Consider the following 19,352-nt stretch of genomic DNA (forward strand, 5'->3'; position numbering starts at 1 on the left):
AACTAACATAGGGAGACCCCCCCATGTCTACAAAAAATTAAAAAAACAAAAAACTACCTGGGCATGGTAGTATATGCCTGTAATTCCAGATACTCAGGAGACTGAGGTGGTAGGATTGCTTGAGTCCAGAAGTTTGAGGTTACAATCAGCTAGTCGAGCTACTGCACTCCAGCTTGGGGACAAAGCAAGACTATGTCTCTAACAACAATAACAACAAAACCAAAAAACAAACACACAAAGTATGCCCATATTTTTTAAGTTCTAGAAAGGAGAGGATAAATGATCATACTACCTAACTTGAATCCCCAAATGATTTCCTAATTCTCTTCCCAAATACTAATACTACTATTAATAATATAATGAGTTTTTATTATATGCCCCTTTATAAGTGTTTTCCCATTTAACACTTCCAACAACCCTGTGAGGTCTTGTTCTACTTATTTGATCAGCGAGAAACGGAGGCGCGGAGGTCACCAAGTTTGCTCAAGGTCACACAAGGGTGGACCCCTAAGCCTACGTCTTAATCTCGAACCACTGTGGCATTCCATCCTTTCTCCATCGTTTCAATGTACCCCCCTCATTTCTTGGACTCTCTCCTGCGACCAAAGATGAACAAAAGTTATATATCACTAAAAAGGAAAAAAAACTGCTGGGGAGACTACCAAGCAGGCCGATTTGAGAAGTATTTGGGAAGGGCAGCCTTTCTGCGGTACTGGAGTCTTTTCTGTACGCCACCTCGCCGGGACAGAAGTCACTCCACCCGCACCCCGGGCGACCTCCGGAGGCCGCAGCTACCCCCGGGCTGCGAATTCCGAGAGGTGGCGGCCGCGCCCACGCCCCCGCGGGCACCAGGACGCAGGGCACGTCCACGCCCGGCGGGGATCCTTATCTCCTGGCCCCGGAGTAGGTCCGCAGGCTTCCAGGCTCTGCGAGGAACTTGAGGCCGGGGCAGATGACTGGGTCGCTGGAAGGACAGTTGAAAAGCTAGAGGGATCGCTTTTTTGGTTGAAGACCTGAACCCACACTAGCCCCATGGCTTCTCTCTCGCCTGTAGTTTCCCGTGTCCTAAAAAGTTGGTCTCAAAGTTTAAGGATGCGGGAGTGTGTGCGGGCGCGTGTGACCCGCACAGGGATCCCAGTTGCGGGACCAGGGGACCGGGGGATCCCACCGTCCCTCTCCCCCGGGTCGCAGAGACCCTGGCAGACCCCGCGCCAGGACCCGAACCCGCGAGCGCAGGACAGGCGGGGAGGCGGCGAGCGCCCCGGGGAGGGTCTCAGGGGTTTCAGTGGGACCTGCGGCGGGGGACGGCGAACCAGCTGGGCTGGGTGACCGACAGCCTGGCCAGCCACTGGCCGAGGGCGGTTAGGAGGCTTAGGGCCGGCGCGAGTGCGTGCGCGTGTGCGTGAGTGTGAGCCCCAGGGTGAGTGTGGCAGCCTCCCCAACCCCCACCTGTTTGAAATGTTTTTCAAATGCCAAAGCCATATTGCCCGGGTTTCAAAAGTTGCAAACACTTGGAGTAAAACAAGTGCGCGGCCCCCCAGTCCCAAAGGAATCCGCGGAGTCCAGGGCACTGAAAGAAAAGGAGGCAGGAGAGGGGTTCAGGAACGTTGTGGGGGAGTTGGCCTCTCCCGGCAGGTCGGTTTTAGGACCCATCGGGAAGCACATTGGAATCTCTCCCTTTGGGGAGGAGGGGAGGGGTGGGCCGGCCGGCTGGCGGCCGCGGGGCGCATGCGCGCGCGTCTCCTGTCGCCGGCCGCTGCGCTCCGCGGCGCGGAATAGAATGAACTGTAACAAAACAAGCCGAGCCTTTGTATCTGCTTAAAGGGGCCGCGGGCACTTACCTCCCGTCCCGCTCCCACCCAGCCCCGCCACCGCGTCTTCAGGGCTCCCGGCAAGTGGCTGGAAGGGCTTCCTTCACCCTCAGGAACAGCCCGCCCGCGAGGAGAGGCGAGCCGGGCGGGAGGCAAAGAGGAGGCACCGCATTTGTAAAAGGCAAGAGAGAAAGGAAGGAAGGAAAAAAAAAATAACCCGAGCGGCGCACAGTGGACTCTGGTCCGGGAGAGCACGGGCGGGCGCTGGAACGTGGACCCAGAGGCACCGGAATGCAAACAAAGCTCGCGGGCGCCTGTGCGGGGCTCGCGGGGAAGCCCAGAAAGTTTGTTTTATGATGGCTTGAGTGCGCGAGCGTGTGCAGGGGAGCGAGGCTGCCAAGTTTCTCTCTCCTGTTTTGTGATTTGGGGAGAGATGTTTCTCCCATGAACCAGCGGAGGCTTGGGGGCTCGTGCTGTGGGGGGCACCTGTCTCTCGTTTTATTTTATTTTTTTCGGAGGAGGGGTGTAACTCATCATGTCCAAAGTGATCCAGAAGAAGAACCACTGGACTAGCAGGGTTCACGAATGCACCGTGAAGCGGGGACCCCAGGGCGAGCTGGGGGTGACGGTGCTGGGAGGCGCAGAGCACGGGGAGTTTCCGTACGTCGGAGCGGTGGCGGCGGCCGAGGCAGCGGGGCTTCTCCGCGGTGGCGAGGGCCCGAGGCTGGGCGAAGGGGAGCTGCTTCTGGAGGTGCAGGGGGTCCGGGTGTCCGGCTTGCCCCGCTATGACGTGCTGGGGGTCATCGACAGCTGCAAGGAGGCCGTCACCTTCAAAGCCGTCAGACAAGGTAAGGCGGGGCGCGCCTTTGGGGGGCGCCCCGAGAAAAGGAGGGCGGTCTGTGGGCTGCCCCTCATTCTCGATTTCCCGCTTCCCTCCTCGGAGCACAGTGAAGAGAAGTTGAGGCCGTGCGCCTTGTGGTGGCGGTGAAATACACAAAGTTGTTGCGAGGTTGTGGGGTTGTTTGGCCACCTGCGTTTTGAAGAGGGGGCTGGGTTTGCGCAAGGTAGCTCGGGGACGTTTCCCAGGCCTGGCTGGCCAACCTGTTATCTCCGCCACCAAGTGCAGTGCAGTCTCGCCTGCACCCGAGGGAGAGTTGGGGAACTGAGTCAGGGGCATGGTGGACGCTGTCCTGCCTCCTTGGGGGAGGGATGCAGCTGGCGTTCTTTGGCCACGAGTCAAAGTATACAGAAAGAGAGGGTCTGTAGTTTATTGGACCTCCCGCATCAGAAAATCTGCTTCACCTCGCGACCCCTCCAGGTGAGCTAGGACACGACTGCCTGGCCTTTCCTGAGCCCGCCGCCAGAAGAGCCTGCATTCACCCCTCAGCGAGATGACGCATGTGTCTCCACCGTGTGGCCCAGCCAGAGACTTGGGAGGGGGAGAGGGGGAGGGGGTGTTTGCTTTTAGCTCGAATCAGGTCCAAGTTTACCCTGCCACCACCACCATCATCGTCATTATTGATGATGAAAATGAAGGTAGTATTCATTGTTGGCTTACTACATGCCGGGCTCTGTGTAAAATACTTTTTATTTGCGCTATCTCACTCGGATACACAACAGTTCTATGAACGAGTTGTTCTTATATACCCCATATTAGAGATAAGGAAACTGGGATTGACATTGGTTAAGTGACTTGCGCAAGGTCACACAGTTGCCAAAACCGAGGGTTTGAGCTCTTGTTGCAGAGCCTTAAGTACGGAGGAGGAAGGAGTAGGGGGATGACCCTACAGGATAGGAGGGGCTGATTCCTGAGGAGGGAGTGGAAGCAAATTCCTCTCTCAAAAATCTGTAGAGGCCTTAAAGATGCATTTGGTGGCTGCTGGTGATGTAGGTCCGTTACATCTCACTTTGGTACCGACAAGGGACTGTCCCCATGTCAACCCAATGGAGAACAACTGAGGTTCTTAAAGGGCTCCCTTGTGCAGTCAGGTGCCATGACGCAGGTTCTCCCTAGTGAAAGCACCAAAGGAGGTGGTGAAGTTGAACGTGGTGAAAAGTTCCCATGTGTTTCCATAAGGACAGGCAGCAGCTGGAGGAATGTGTCAAAGGAAGGGCTGGGCTGAGCTGGTCCTCTCTTGGAAACAGGCGTGTTCCACATGAAATGGAGGAGGGGGCAGGGGGACTAACCTGGCCTTTTAGCAGCTTTGGATGCTGAGGAGCTGACACTTAGCTATGGAAAGCTCCTTGCATTTATGACTTCGTTCTCCACCGGAATACCTCCTGCAAGAAACCCTCCAGAATCCTGCTAGGATGAACAAATTCTTCCTCCTTTTGGTTCCTTTAATGTCTATCTTGTGGTTTTTTACTTACTGTGAACTGAGTTAGGTCCTCATTTCCATACAAGGTAGTGAGCTCATTAAAGGGAGAGATTGTGCCTCATTCCTGGCATATCTCTCCAGGTTTTGCTTGAGGTTCAAAACCTTTCCTGCCTGACAATGCGTCTTCCTCACACTGGCTTTCCTGTGGGTATTGCATAAGCTAACACATGGAAAGTGCACCCAACAGTGCCTGTACATAGTATGTGCTCCATAAAGATTAGCTATTTATGCTTGAATTGATTTTGAGCAGCTATTTATTTCTGAAACTAGTTTTTAGTGTCAGGAACCTGGATAATTATGACTTGACAGAGCTGTAGAGAAAATACTGTGTGAAGGCATATGATGGGAGCAGCTGCAGGTCTCAGTTGAGGACCATTTTGGAGAAAGGGTGGAGGAAGGACAGGCAAGGGTACCTGCCCAACTAGTGGGATGTCTCGGAGTGTCTAACGGGTCCTGAATAGGGGCTGGTTTGCAGTGTTTGCAGTGTGCAAGATGCTGCATGGGCTTGTGTCTCTTCCTTCCACTACTTGCCAAATTTCTGGGAGATGATGTCCCAGGGCTCCCTCATCATGGAGTTTAAGAAGGCTTGGTGAGATGAATCAAGTGGGTTTGGAATCAGACACCTCTGAGTTCAAAGGAAACTGTAGTGTCTCAAAGTGTTAGCTCTCTTCACCCTGTGTGCACAGATTGTTCATGGCAGGGGCGAGTGTGTGTTTATGTTTGTGTGTGTGTGTATGTATGTGTGTGTGTGTGTGTGTGTGTATGTATGTATGTGAATGTACTTGTAATGGGATAGAAATATACTGACTAGGAAACCTGAATGGCCTGGAATTCATTACAATCTGAAAGTGACTATTTCATGTAATAATTACACAGGCACAGTTGGATCTTCTGACGTCTTCATTACCAGTAAAGATGGCCCTAGAAACTGTTTCACCAGTTTTCTGCTCCCTCTTCCATGTTGAGAATATGATTTAGACTGTATGACAGAATTGCTCTTAATGTGTCTTCATGACTATGCCTTTTAAAATCATATCGAGTAGGCTCATACTTGGTATATGGTAAAGAAAAATACTACTTTTGTGTTGTTTGCATCCCAAGTTAGCCACTCCCAGGGACACAGGTCACTTTGGATACTGTCTACGTGGTGGGAGAAAATTCTGTTTCTACTTCATGGCAGTTCTCTGGAAAGATACATGGACCAAAACTGTCTGCGGCAGGACTAGATTGTGCAGGAATCAAGCTCAGTGGATCTGCCAGGTTGGAGTTAGTTCATTTTAAATGGAGAAGGCAGTCCTCTGTCATAAAATGCCTTTACCAAGTTATATATAATTATGTGTATTCAGGTATCATTTACCTATAGTAAAATGCATATCTTAGATACATAATTTGATGAGTTTTAAGAAATGTATGCCCTCAGGTTAATCACTCAAATCAAGATAAAGAACATTTTCATTACCCCAGAAATTTTTCTCATGTTCCTGTCCGTTTAATGTCCCCCTCCCCCTGCACCATAGATTTACCATAGAATAGTTTTGTCTTAAACTTCATAAAAATGAACTAACGCAGTATATACTCTTTTGTGTTTGGCTTTTGTTATTCAACAAAATATTTTGGAGGTTTCATGTTGTTGCATGTATACTTCATTTGGTTCTTTTTTTTTATTGTTTAGTAATATTCTGTTGTATACATATACCAGTTTGTCCTTTTGCTTGTTTATGGACATTTGGAGTATTTACCATTTTTTACTATTATGAGTAAAGCTGTTATTAATGTTTTAGTTGCTCTACATCTTTGCCAATCTTTGATTTTGTTTGTCTTTTGAATTTTAGTGGTTCTAGTATATGCTTGGGAAAAGTGATACAGAATATAGGATGTCACTAATATTTATTAGGGTCTTGCCTTAGAATATAACAGGCGCTTGGCTAAGCTGATGCTTCGTGGGCATTCTCTTTTTCAATCCTTACAACTGGACTCAGATGTTAGAAGCTGAGGTTCAGAGAATTTGGATAACTTTTCCAAGGGTCATACCACAGTGGCAGAAGTAGAGCTGCAATTCAGTTGTGTCTGATTCCAAAGCCTGTACTCCCAATTCCTGGGACAGTAGGTCTCCAGGTGAGGTCCTCAGACCAGTGGCATTAGTATTACCTGGGAACTGGTTAAAAATCCAGATTCCTGGGCCTCACCTTAGTTCTACCAATTCAGAACATTTGCGGGGGATGGGGTTGGGGTTGGGTGGGGTAACATCCATGGGGTGTTTTAATAAGCCATCAAGGGATTCTGATGTTCACTCAGTTTTAAGAACTACTGTACTAGGGTATAGACCAAAATTGAGAAGATGACATCAGATGAGGCACGTGACCTGGGTTCTAGAATAAGCTCTGCCAGTCACATTCTTAGAGCCTAAATTTCTCTATGCCGAAAATAAGTGGGTGCGCCTCTTCAGGTTATTTGTGCTCATGAAATCCTGTGTTTCCATGAATCACCCAGACTCTAAAGGTTTAAAATGGTATGATTGTAGTTTCCCAAAGTGGTGTATTACAGGTCATGCTTACATATTTTTGCAGGTGAATTTTGTGGGTTTTCAAATTACCCAGGAGCTATAATTATCCCTCTACTTTTTTTGTGTGTATGGCAGTATGGAGATAATAAAAGAGATACAATTTAAAAGCCAAATCAAACCACCACTAGACCCTTCCCCTCACTGTATTGAGGGAAATTGTGATCACATATTGTTGAATATAGTTCTTTGTGTGGCTTTTTGTTTTGGTGTTGTTTTGATTCATTGGAATTTATGACAATAACTCTCATTTTAAAACACAGGGCCTTGTCTTTCAGAGTTGTTTGGTTTCTCATGAGTCTCTGGGCTTTCTTCTTTCTCCTCAGTGACCTCCTTCTGGTGCGCTGCTAAATGCTTAACAACCAGTTCTGGTAGGGGGTAGACCCTGATTTATAGCATAGCTGGAGTTGGGAAGAGACGCATATACTTGCCATTCCCAAGCCAATGTGAGCTGGCCCCTGCACACCACTGACCACATATAAGGTAGTGCCCTTGCGGTGACTCACCTGTAATTCCAGCATCGTGGGAGGCCAAGGTGGGTGGATCACTTGAGCTCAGGAGTTTTAAGACCAGCCTGGGCAACATGGCGAAGTCTCTACCAAAAAATACATAAACTAGCTGGGCGTGGTGGCGAACTTCTGTAGTCCCAGCTACTCGGGAGGCAGAGTGGGAGAATCACTTGAGATCTGGAGGTAGAGGTTGCAGTGAGCCAAGATCGTACCACTGCGCTCCAGCCTGGGTGACAGAGTGAGACCTCCATCTCACATACACACATACAAAAGATAGCTCCCTGAGTAAAGTGCCATTCCCTCACCCTGTTTGGTACTTTCATAACCTCGACACCATCTCATATTATCTTCTTTTTTTTTTTTTGAGATGGAGTTTCCCTCTGTCGCCCTGGCTGGGGTGCAGTGTGATGCGATCTTGGCTAACTGCAACCTTCACCTCCCGGGTTCAAGCAATTCTGGTGCCTCAGCCTCCCGAGTAGCTGGGATTATAGGCACATACCACCATGCCTGGCTAATTTTTTTGTATTTTAGTACAGATGGGGTTTGGCCATGTTGCCCAGGCTGGTCTCTTGAGCTCAGGCAATCCGCCAACCTTGGCCTCCCAAAGTGTTAGGATTACAGGTGTGAGCCACCGCACTGGGCCCTGTTTCTTCTTTATTGTCTGTTTCTCCTCCCATGAGAATAGAAGTTCCATGAAAACAAGAAGCTTATCTCTCTTGTTCACCGCTGTATTTCTCAGTGCCTAAAAAAGACCCAGCAAATAATAGGTGCTCACTAAAATTGGTTGGATGTGTGAGTGATTATTCCATTGTTTTAGAAGGTAAGTGCAACTAGGCCACTTGCAACATCTTTCCTCCCTTTCTCTCGATTTGTCTTTTACTTCTCGTTTAGGATCCAGAGGTCTTCACTTTCTCATCACCAGATCTTCCAGTTAGCTGGCTTTCTGTGTCTGATAATTTATACTGGGCTATAAATGACTGACAAGGATTAATGAATCCTATTCAAGTCTTTCTGCCTGTTGAATCTAACTGAAGTTTAACAAGTGAGCCTCTAAATGTGGAATTTCAGATGTTCAGCAGGCAGGATGATGAGGATTTTTTTTGCTGTTGATGTGGGACCTGTGTCATCATCCCTAAAAATGACTCTTTCCCTCCGTTTTCTTGCAGCATTGTCCCTGTGTACTATTTTTTTTTTTTGGCTAATAGCAAATCAGATCTTTGTTGCAGAATACAATCCAATTTTAGCCCTCTCACTCTTAAATTGTACTTTGTGTTTATGTCTTTTTTTTTTTTTAACTTAAACTTTCAAAAATCAATCTGTTTTTGTTCTTGGTGCCAAAAGAGCACTCTTGGAGGGATATTTTTAGGTTACACTGTGGAACACTGCACAGCTTTTACAAAAAATGAAGCAAGGGCAGACAACCCAACTTGTCCATTGTTTCCAGTGGGCACCCCTTGCCATTGGCTGTGTTATTTAAAAATAGATTAACTTGACCTTCTGTGGCGATGGCATACAGTTGGCTCGCCGTGTTTCTTGGCATTCGTTACCCAGCTGGTTTTAGATGGCAGAACTGATGATATCCACCAAGGGTAATTAAGTGGTTTATAAGAGAAAACATTCTGACATCTCCTTACCGCAAGGGTTTATGTGAAGGATGTTGCTTTGTAAACGAGGGTTATTTAATGTAAAACACCACTCTCGGTGTTAGTGGCCCTTTCCTTGAGTTTGTATATACATGTAACAGGATATACTGATTTTGTGTACACTGAGAATAAAGGCTGTCAAATTCATTAAGGGCTGATATTCACATCCTAAAAAAGTAGGTTACTGCATGCCTGCCTGTGTTTTTGCAGCTCATATGTGAAATCTGTAACCTTGAAAAATCCCTAGTACACACTGGTACATTACTAGACTGCACCCCTGTGGGGGTCGGCATCGATATAGTATTTCTTTTTTTTTTTTTTTGAGACGGAGTCTCGCTCTGTCACCCAGCCTGGAGTGCAGTGGCACGATCTCGGCTCACTGCAAGCTCCGCCTCCCGGTTTTACGCCATTCTCCTGCCTCACCCTCCCGAGTAGCAGGGACTACAGGCGCCCGCCACCTCGCCCGGCTAGTTTTTCCATATTTTTTAGTAGAGACGGGGTTTCACCGTGTTAGCCAGGATGATTTCGATCTCCTGACCTCGTGATCCGCCCGTCTCGGCCTCCCAAAGTGCTGGGATTACAGGCTTGAGCCACCGCGCCCAGCCTCGATATAGTATTTCTTATGAACTCATTTTCTTGCTTCCACGGATGTCAAGGATTGGCCTATCATATTGACTCTGCTTTCTAGTAAAGTGTCCTATGGAGGGTCTAATGTGTTCTGGATGTCAACTTTTCTGAAGGCATGTAGCAAAATTAGAAAATGTAATTTGGACAGTGTCTTTTATGATTAAATAGTAATCTTCTCTTTTTATGGCTTAGTAATTACATAATGGAATAATCCATTATTTATCCTTTCTGTAGTCTCTGTATCTGAGTGAAAGCCAAAGTCCTTGTAGTGACTTCCAAGGCTGCCCGTGACCTGCCCTGTGGATTTTACTTCTTTCTTTCTGTCCTGCCTGCTAGTGCCCACCTAATCATCTTACAGGCTTGCTATCTCTTGAGCTTTAAGTCTTTCTCAAATGTCACCTGCCCAGTGAGGCCTCTTGTGAGCACATTATTGAAAACCATAACTCCACTGCCACGTGTCATTCCCTGTTCCCCTTCTTTCAGCTTTATTTTACTCCATAGTATGTAGATCACTTCACCATAAGTAAATTTCTTATTTTACCTTCTTCTCTAGAATGTAAGCTGTGAGACGGCAGGAATGTTGTCTTGTTCTCCCACGGTAGCCCCAGTAGCAAAAACAGTGCATGGTGCCTAGTACTTGCTTGGGTATTTGTTAAATGTTTATGGTCAAATTTAGAACTAGAATAAATCTCTCCTGAGGTCTATTACCTTTGAAAATGTAAATATATAGAAGTGTCGGAAAATTTAGGTGATTCATGATGGATCACATTAAAGTTGGTAAGAATTTAACATTTACAGTCAATGGCTGGGGCTAAAATAGAGCTTAGCTGATTGATCCAGGAATATTCTTAAAGACGGTGAACATTGCTGGCCTGCTTCAGTTGGCCTTAATATTATGGGTTTACAAGCAAGAACATGTGGGTCCTTGGTCTCTTGTCAAGAAGGGGAGGGAAGAGTCCAATTTTAGGTTTCCCTGCATGGAAGAGGTCCTTGACTTTAAAATTAGTTGAGTGACCTGATTTTCAGAGGTTACTTTGATTTGGGAAATGACGGTAACAAGAGTTACCAGGTGGTTGATGCAAACAGGAGAACTGAGGCTACTAGAGTCACCATGATGATCTTGTCGAGTTGGGGATAGGTCTGTGCACAGCATCCCTTACTTAGCCAAGTCACTGGCCCCAGTCCACTTTGAGTCCTGTGTGCCCCCCACCAACATGAATCCCTAGCAGCCGACTCATTGGCCCCAGTCTACTTTGAGTCCTGTGTGCCCCCCACCAACATGAATCCCTAGCAGCCCACTCTAGATCAGGATTTGAATGCACAGGGCTTACTGGGAGGTGCTCCCAGGAAGTTCCAGTAGGGGAAGGAAGAAGTGAGACCAGTGAGTCAAGGAGGCCAATGGGGGTGCTTTAAAGAGCAGGTCAGCACTGCGTGTCTAAGGCAGCCCCATGCTGAGTATGTCAGGGAACTTTGCAGACTCTCTCACCTCTAAACAGACTGAGAGGTTCTTCTGGCTGTGTGTATAGACTTTCTGTGTTACTATCTCCAGTGTCATGAGAATGAGTGAGAGGTTCTTCTGGCTGTGTGTATAGACTTTCTGTGTTACCATCTCCAGTGTCATGAGAATGAGTTACACATTCTCATGGCTAAGGTATCAACCCCATTACTGCGGACAGAGGCATTTGTGTGTCCCTTTAATGGGCCACAGTTATGCTTCTTACAATAAGGCTAATCTTTTAGTCCGTTATGAGACAAGACTCGAGGCTCTCTTTATGGACAGGGGCATGATGGTGCAATTAAAAGGCGATCATGCCCTGATTATAAGCCATGTTTCAAAATTACTGCTATATATAGTGTCAACAGGACCACAGTACCGCTCATAAAATGATCCACACATAGCAATTTACTGATGTGTCATGGAGTCAGATTTTGGACACAAGATTGGCTTGGGTGAAGAGGCAGACTTTACACTTTACTAGCTGGGTGTTCTGGGGTAAGATACTGAACCTCTTTGAGCCAGGTTTCCCCCTCTGAAAATGGGGATAATAATGATACCTACTTTCTAGGGTTGATGGAAAAGTAGAAAGTAAACCACATGACACAGGGCTTGGCACATAGTGAGTGCTCAATAAATGTTGGCTTCTGTAATTGTTTGAATGTTCCCCCATTTGAAAGCCCTTGGGAGAGAAGAAAGACTCTCTTGAGAGATGGAGATAGTAGTGCACAGTTCTCTGGAGAGCTTTTCAAGTCTAGAAAAAAAAAACAACACTCTTTTTTTCTGCTTGATTCAGATGCTGTCTTTTTGAAAGGCTGAGACTGGATTAGTTCAGACAAGTAGGAAGGAAGCCTCTGGACCTCACGGAGGTTTGAGCTGCCTGAGCTTCTCCCACATTGTCCCCATTGATGAATTGCTTTTAATGATTGTCCACAGGTTGCAGGTTGTGGTAGTATGGAGGGAGGGCGAGTTCTTGGGCATTCCAGGCAGGCTTTTACCATCAACGATGATTCTTGAGAATGGGACTCTGTGGTCCTCTCATCTTCCTGGTACCACGTCTGGGCTCCTACATCAGGAATGGCTGGGCAAGCAGTGGGGCTTAGTGGTCATAAGGGTTTGGAGTCAGACTGCCTGGGTTCAAATGCAGGCCCTCCCACTTCCCAGCTGAGAGACCAGGGACAGGTTAGCCTCCCAGAACATCAGTTCTCCCAGTTGAAAATGAGACTGTTATCTGTGTCATAAGGTGGTTGTAAGGATTAAATGAGATGATATATGTAAAACTTGTAGTATCCTGTGTGGCTCTTAAGTGGTGCTCATTGAAATGCCTACCCTACTAGCAGCTGTGATCTTTTCTTTTCTTGATCTCAGCTCCCTGCAATACCCCCCTCCTGGGCTCAAGTGATCCTCCTACCTCAGCCTCCTGAGTGGCTGGGACTACAGGCTTGCACTCACCACACCTGGCTGTTTGTTTGTTTGTTTGTTTGTTTGTATAGATGGGGTTTCACTACATTGCTCAGGCTGGTCTCGAGCTCCTGGGCTCAAGCGATCTGCCTGCGTTGGCCTCCCGAAGTGCTGGGATTACAGGCATGAGCCATCGTGCCTGGCCAGCTGTGATATTTTCAGCTGAGAAATGGAGGTATGTCAGTGAGTGCCTCTGAATCAGTGGTTCTCAGCTGGGGGCAAGTTTGCTCCCCAGGGGACATTTGGCGACGTCTGGAGCCATTTTTGGTTGTCACAATTAAGGAGAGGCTTGCTTCTGGCATCTAGAGAGGGATGCTCTCTAGGGACGCTGCTGAACACCCCACAGTGTACACAACAGCCCCACAAGGGAGAATTATCCAACTCAAAATGTCGGTAAGGCTGAGGTTGAGAAAGCCCCTCTACAGGCATGACTCCATGCTTGATTCTGGGAATCTGAGTTAGGAGGGATACGCTAGTAATTGTAACTATTATTTATTGTTCCTCTGATATATCACTTAAACCCAGGTTAAGGGTTTGCCTGGGTAGATGAGCTTATTCTCATTTCATCTGTAAGAAAATTAGCTTGAGAGGTCAGGTTCTCCTGGTTCCCTGACTGCTGACCTAGGTGAGATTGAAACTCAGGTCGACCTGATTCCAATAATCTTACTCTAGGTTTCCACGTTAGAAATGTCTTGACAGCAGGGGCATGGTGGTTCACGCCTGTAGTCCCAGCTACTAGGGAGGGAGGCTGCGGTGGGAGGATTGCTTAAGCCAAGGAGTTTGAGGCTGCAGTGAGCTATGATGGCACCACTGCACTCCACCCTGGGTGACAGAGAAAGACCCTCTCTTTTTTTAAAAAAAAGAAGATTAAAAAAAAAAAAAAGAAAAAAGAAAGCAATGTGTCTACCCCATAGCCTGGAGCCCCCATGTCAATGTAGAGACACCGGTCTTAGGCTGGCCCTTTTGCTGCCAGAGAGACAGTACAACATGCCTGGTGACCCCACAGAAAATAGTCTTACAAATGAAAAATGGGTTCCCAAAGTGTTTCCTGCCAAAAAACAGTGTGTTGCTATATATTTTCAAGCAATTCTGCTTAGTTGCTGCCATCTCCTGTTCTCTCTGATCCCCACCAACGCTGTCCATTCTTTCCTCCCGTGTGCCCTCTCTCTATCCTCCATGCACTTTGTTATTTCAAAGACTCACAATGGTGCCTTGTAACTATAGTTTTGCCCAACTGTCTCCCATACTAGATTATGTGTTTCTTGAAGACAACATCCTTGTTTTATGGATCTTTGTAATCTCTGCCCTCCGTGGGTACTCAGGAATATCTGTTGAATTGAATTCTTTTTGAGGGTAATGAGTAGGCAAAATTAAAAAAAAAATTGTCTAAGATCTTGTTGGCTTGAAAATCCGTGTCTTATTTTTAAGGCATATTAAATATACTTAGCCATATGTCTGACTTTTCCGTGATGATTTAAGATGGTTGTCTGCCAGTTGTTGTAGCATTTTGAACTATAGAGAAAAATATTGAATTAATTATATTGAAGGTCTTAGAGGGCCTTTATTCTGGCCAGATGTGTGCATCTGCTTGCGCCTATTGCTTATGTAATGTGGCCGTGGAAGGTACCACCCTGGCCTGGTTTACATAGTATTTTACCACCTGGATTCTTGGCCAAGTGTTCGAATTTACATCTGATAGGGAGAGCATGTTCATTTCCTCCTCCATCTATCAGCCTGTTTAAGTCTGTGTGAGTTGATTAAGAATTCAAAACTCAAGATCAAGTTGTTAAAAAAAAAACTTTCTCTGGTATTGCAGCATGTGTTTTTTTTTTTTTAAATTTTATTTTATAAAAAGCGTAGGCATCTAGATTTTGGTTTCTAATCTTTTAAAAACTTAAATAGTATCGTGACCTTATATGACTATCAATCACTATCTAAAATTGGTCTGTGATTCTACAGCTTATGTATTTTCCTGGTGAAATTTAAATTTTCTCTCATTTAAACAATGTATACAGTACAGAAATATGTTAATATGGCAGAAAAATATGTCTGCATTGTCCATAATCCCACCCCAGAGAAATACATGTGTTAACACTATTTTTATCCAGATGTACACACACACATACACACACACACACACACAAACACAAACATATACTTTTGAAGATAGGGGGCTTTTTCTTATGAAAATAAGACTGTACAGTACATGCTGTTTGGGTGGGGAGTTTTCTTCGTGCCTAACAGCGTATCATGGCTTTTTTTTTTTTTTTTTGGAGACAGAGCCTTATTTCTCTGTCTCCTAGGCTGGAGTGCAGTGGCATGGTGTTGGCTCACCTCTGTCTCCTGGGCTCAAGCGATCTTCCCATCCCAGCCTACTGACTAGCTGGGATCACAGGTGGGTGCCACCGTGCCCAGATAATTAATTTTTTTTTTTTTTTTATTTGGTTAGAGGCAGGGTTTTGCTCTCTTGCCCAGGCTGGTCTCAGAATCCTGGGCTCAAGCAGTCCACCCACCTTGGCTTCCCGAAGTGCTGAGATTACAGGCGTGGGCCACCGTGTCTGGCCAATCATGGACTTTAAAAAAATACTACATATAGATCAAGTTGACTATTTCAGTGACTGCAGCATTTATTTTTGGTTACTTTATAATATAATAAGCCATACTTTGAGGATGAACATTTAGAGTGTTTTCAGTTCTCTTTAACATATTGATGACTATCCTCATACATACATTATAGCGAACATCTTCAGATATTTTCTTTGGATAGTTATCTAGAAATAAAGCTGTTGGCTCACATGAATTATTTCTTTTTAAGGCTTTCGGTATCCATCATCATTTTACGGCCCCCCTTCGCCCCCCGAGAATATATTAACGTATATCCCTGCTGGCTGTATATTGAGAGTCCTGTAGTTTTTCACTTATCTCACTTGTAAAGATAATACCTTGTACTGGAATTGTTTATTTATGGTGGTCATCGCAAGTCAGATACTGAGTAGTAAGTTTTTTTTGTTTGTTTGAGATGGAGTCTCTCTCACTCTTGTTGCCCAGGCTGGAGTGCAGTGGTACAATCTCAGCTCACTGCAACCTCCACCTCCTGGTTTCAGCCTCCCAAGTAGCTGGGATTACAGGCATGCACCACCACACCCAGATAATTTTGTATTTTTAGTAGAGACGGGGTTTCACCATGTTGGCCAGGCTGGTCTCGATCTCCCAACCTCAGGTGATCCACCTGCCTTGGCCTCCCAAAGTGCTGGGATTACAGATGTGTAATCCCAATATCCAGCTGGATACTGAGTAGTATTTTGAAGGACAATTAGGGAGTGGTGGGGACTAGGATTACCTGGAAGGGCTTATCCTGTTCAATGGGAAAAACTGCCGTTCTGCTTTGGCCTGTTGCTGCCAGGTAGGAACATTGGCCCAGTGTTTGTAGTCTAGATTTTTCAGGTTTTCAAGAGAACCTAGAAGCCTGTTTTTTGTTTTTGTTTTTTTTTTTTAAATGAACTTTGTTAGTTTTAAAGTGCTGGTTCAAAGTTTTCTTTTTTTAAAAAAAGGGTGAACCAAACAAAACACATCTGGGAGCCATATTTGGTCCTCAGATGACAAGCTTGCAATGCCTTGTTTATATATTTGTCTCTCACTTGGTTTCTCTCATACTTCATCTCTTCAAAAACAGTAATTGCATTACTCCTCTCTGTGTTCTGAGGGCCCAGGATACTGACCAACTCACAAAAAGGGTCAAAAAATGTGTGTTGAAATGATTAGTACATTCTGGAAGTGGTCTGCTTTGGCACTATAGTCCATGTAGGTTTATTTGAGGCCCAGCTGGTGACAGCTTTCCAATTCAAGTTATTAAGAGCTGGGGAGAGAGTATATTTTGACAGCTGATCATAATTCTTGGAATATTTTGTCCCAGGACCCCGGTCTGCTGTGTCTTAGAACTGGGTGCAGTCACATCTTGAAATTGATGTTCACATGAATTTGAGTTCTTAGTACAGAAATAGAATCTATTCTCTGCCCTGAAGTGATTTTGTTGTGAAATGTGTAGCCTTACCAACAAGAATGAATGAAGTTTATGTATACCATCTAGAGAGGTTTTAAATTTGGCAGGAAAGTTCCTAATCATACAACTTGTTTGGACTTATTGGGACCCTAACCTTTACCCCAGGAGTAGACACTGTCGGAACACGATTAACCTCTAAGACGGGTAGGCATCTGTTTTTCAGTGCCAGCATTACATGGTAGAATTTGGTTTTTTTGTTTTTTGCAAACCAGTGCAGCCCTTCTTGCTTTCCTGCTTGCATAATAGATTGTTCTGCATTGCATATTCATGCCGGGCACCAGGTTTGCTGCACTAGGGTAAGGAAAGGGATTCAGGTGATTCAGATGAGAAATTTAGTCAGTGCATTTTTTTTTTTCTATCAAGGAGCCAAGAAAGGTCCTCTATTAAATTAAAACTATAAAATTGTCAGCAAAAGTCCAATGCAAGGTTAAAATCTTACTTTGTTTGGATTTATATTGTGTGTCTTTTCTCTCCTTCTCTAGTCCCCTTTCCCCCTCCATTCCCATATCAGAATGGAACATTCCAATAGACTGTCTAGGAATTCAAATTTTAGATAGGATATTCTATATGTAATACAGAACTTCTGACGTGAGATGCAACTTTGGAGAGTTTTCAAGTTTAGACTACTGTATGCCCCGATCCACTTCCTTCATTGTGGTCACTGCTTTTGGAGCACCCAGAAGCCCCCTCGCTTGGCGTGAAGTTTGACTTCTGTCTGCTACTATAAAATGCTCAAGGATAATGTGGCACAAAAAGCTTATATTCCATGGTGTTTCAGGCTGGGTGATCCCAGGTTCAATTTCTGTGCTTTGGTCTTTGTTAAAGAGTCTAGCCGTGTCACAGTGCACTTGCACAGTTAAGTACCTCCACAGTGTTTGTGAAACCTGTTTTATTTCAGTTAAGATTGGCAGAGCACTATAGCTGACCCTAAGTGAACTCTAGGTGCATATGTGATAAATGCATATTGCTGTATGCCACTGAGGTTTCATGATTGTTTATTATGTGGCATTATAATGGCAATAGGTAACAGAGACAATGAGATTTCATGTTCAAATGGCTGACACGTGTCCAAAAGCTATGGGTTAATTTGGGACATTGAATCTTGAGTTTAGGCAAAGATGGAAAAAACCCCCAGTAATTGTTCATTACAGTGTAAGGACAGCAGATGAGACTGTTGTTTTGGATACCTACATCCAAGGAAATGCCCTGGCTTCTGCCTATGTGAATCTACGAGCCACATTTATTAATCCCATAAATTTATTTTTCTTTTAAAATTAAAAATTGAAAACTTTTGAAGGCACAAAGTGTTACCTCAATATTGATGTATTATACACATATCATTATTTACAAGGGAAAAATTGGGAAAATAGGATGCCCAGCAAAGGAAAAATTCATGTAGCTGTTGCCTATTTATGTCTCTTCAACTCCGTGGGAAAATACTGCCATACGGAAGAAAGGCCCTGGCTTTCTTAAGCAATGTGAATTTGTTTCTGTGACATTTTAGCTAAAAATGTAAGCTCAAGATATTCTGTGTGAAATAAATTATCCCAAAGAAAGATAATTGTGAGAAGAAGCCATTAATGGGAATAAGATAGCTGGTTGTAATGATTGGAGGCTTTTTTTGGTGGAAGGAGCTTATCCATGGGGTTTAATAAAACATGGTGAGTCACCCTGTTGCCTGAATTCCAGAGGGGAAAGAGACATTCAGGAAAAGGCTGCAGGGGAAATTTGCGGTCCTGTGCACCTGTTACCAGGCACTTACATTCACCTGATGCCTGCTAACAGATTGCAGGCACAGCTTCTTGAAGCAAATCATCAACTTTGAACACAGTACCCCACACATTGAATTTGGGTGAACGGAAAGTATATCACAATTACCTGGGAGAATTTTCAAGTTATGGTCACCGGGGCGTGGCTTTATTAGTGATTCTGACTCATGTCTCCCTGCTCAGCACAGTCCTGATACTCCAACTCCAAAGAGTAGTCCACAGAACAGCCACTTACATAGAATCAGGCAGGGATGTTTGTTAAACATGGGGATTACTAGACCCCAGCCCAGACCTATGGGATTAGAATCCTGGGGGTGTGGGCTCTGTGAATCCACAGTGTTCAGAGGTGCTCTGGCTGAATGTGGCAAGTCCACCGTGTGATGCTCCAGGCTCTAAAATACTGGCCATTTCAATTCCAGTTATCTAATAAGTGATGGTAACAGACCCCACTGTACACTCGAATGAACTTTGATTGTGGGAGGCGGTCAAGAATAGAATGACAAATTGAGTTATCTGAGCTGCAAGTTATTCAAGGGAGCAAATGCTAGGTGTGTGCATGTGTGTTTGTGGAAGGTCATTTTCTTGTTTCAGGGTCTTAGCATCAGTCTTGCAATTTAGAGGGAACTTTTCCTCTGTACCACACTTGCCCTTTTAAGGCAAAAAGGGAACTCCGGTGGAAAGACAGCTTTGACCAATAGAACTTTCTGTGATGATGGAATATTCTGTATCTACACTGTGCAATATTTTATTCCCTAGCCACATATGGCAATTGTGTACCTGAAATGTGACTGAGGAACTGAATTTTACATTGTATTGACACACAATTTAAATTAAAATCTATCTGCTTGTGGCTAGTGTCTACCATATTGAATGGCACAGAAGACAGTGCCACCACAAATAGTGAGGACAGTTACACACCTTTGGTGTCACATCCAGCTGCTCCAAGACAAGGTTGGAGTGATACTTTGGGTTGATGCTTCTTAACTTTGAAAGCTTGGGGTAGATCATGTTTTAGTGTCCTTTGGCGTTTTTCTTTTTA

General features: G+C 45.2%; 1 protein-coding gene across 19 annotated transcripts in view; it reads left to right on the top strand.

Annotated features, from left to right (window-relative positions):
* Window positions 1-1,726: 1,726 nt before the first annotated feature.
* Window positions 1,727-19,352, top strand: part of MAGI1 (membrane associated guanylate kinase, WW and PDZ domain containing 1) — a 675,347-nt gene continuing 657,721 nt past the window's right edge. For 9 of the 19 annotated variants that reach the window (XM_038002515.2, XM_038002516.2, XM_038002517.2 and 6 more), the window contains exon 1: window positions 1,729-2,659. In XM_038002515.2, the coding sequence (XP_037858443.2) occupies window positions 2,347-2,659 (313 nt within the window). In that variant the 5' untranslated portion in view covers window positions 1,729-2,346. Of the gene's footprint in view, window positions 2,660-19,352 lie in introns of all 19 variants that reach the window. The other 10 variants (XM_007984898.3, XM_007984906.3, XM_007984907.3 and 7 more) reach the window with 3 other exon arrangements.

The sequence above is a fragment of the Chlorocebus sabaeus genome, chromosome 22, assembly GCF_047675955.1.
Source record: "Chlorocebus sabaeus isolate Y175 chromosome 22, mChlSab1.0.hap1, whole genome shotgun sequence".
In the NCBI taxonomy this organism is placed as follows: Eukaryota; Metazoa; Chordata; class Mammalia; order Primates; family Cercopithecidae; genus Chlorocebus; species Chlorocebus sabaeus.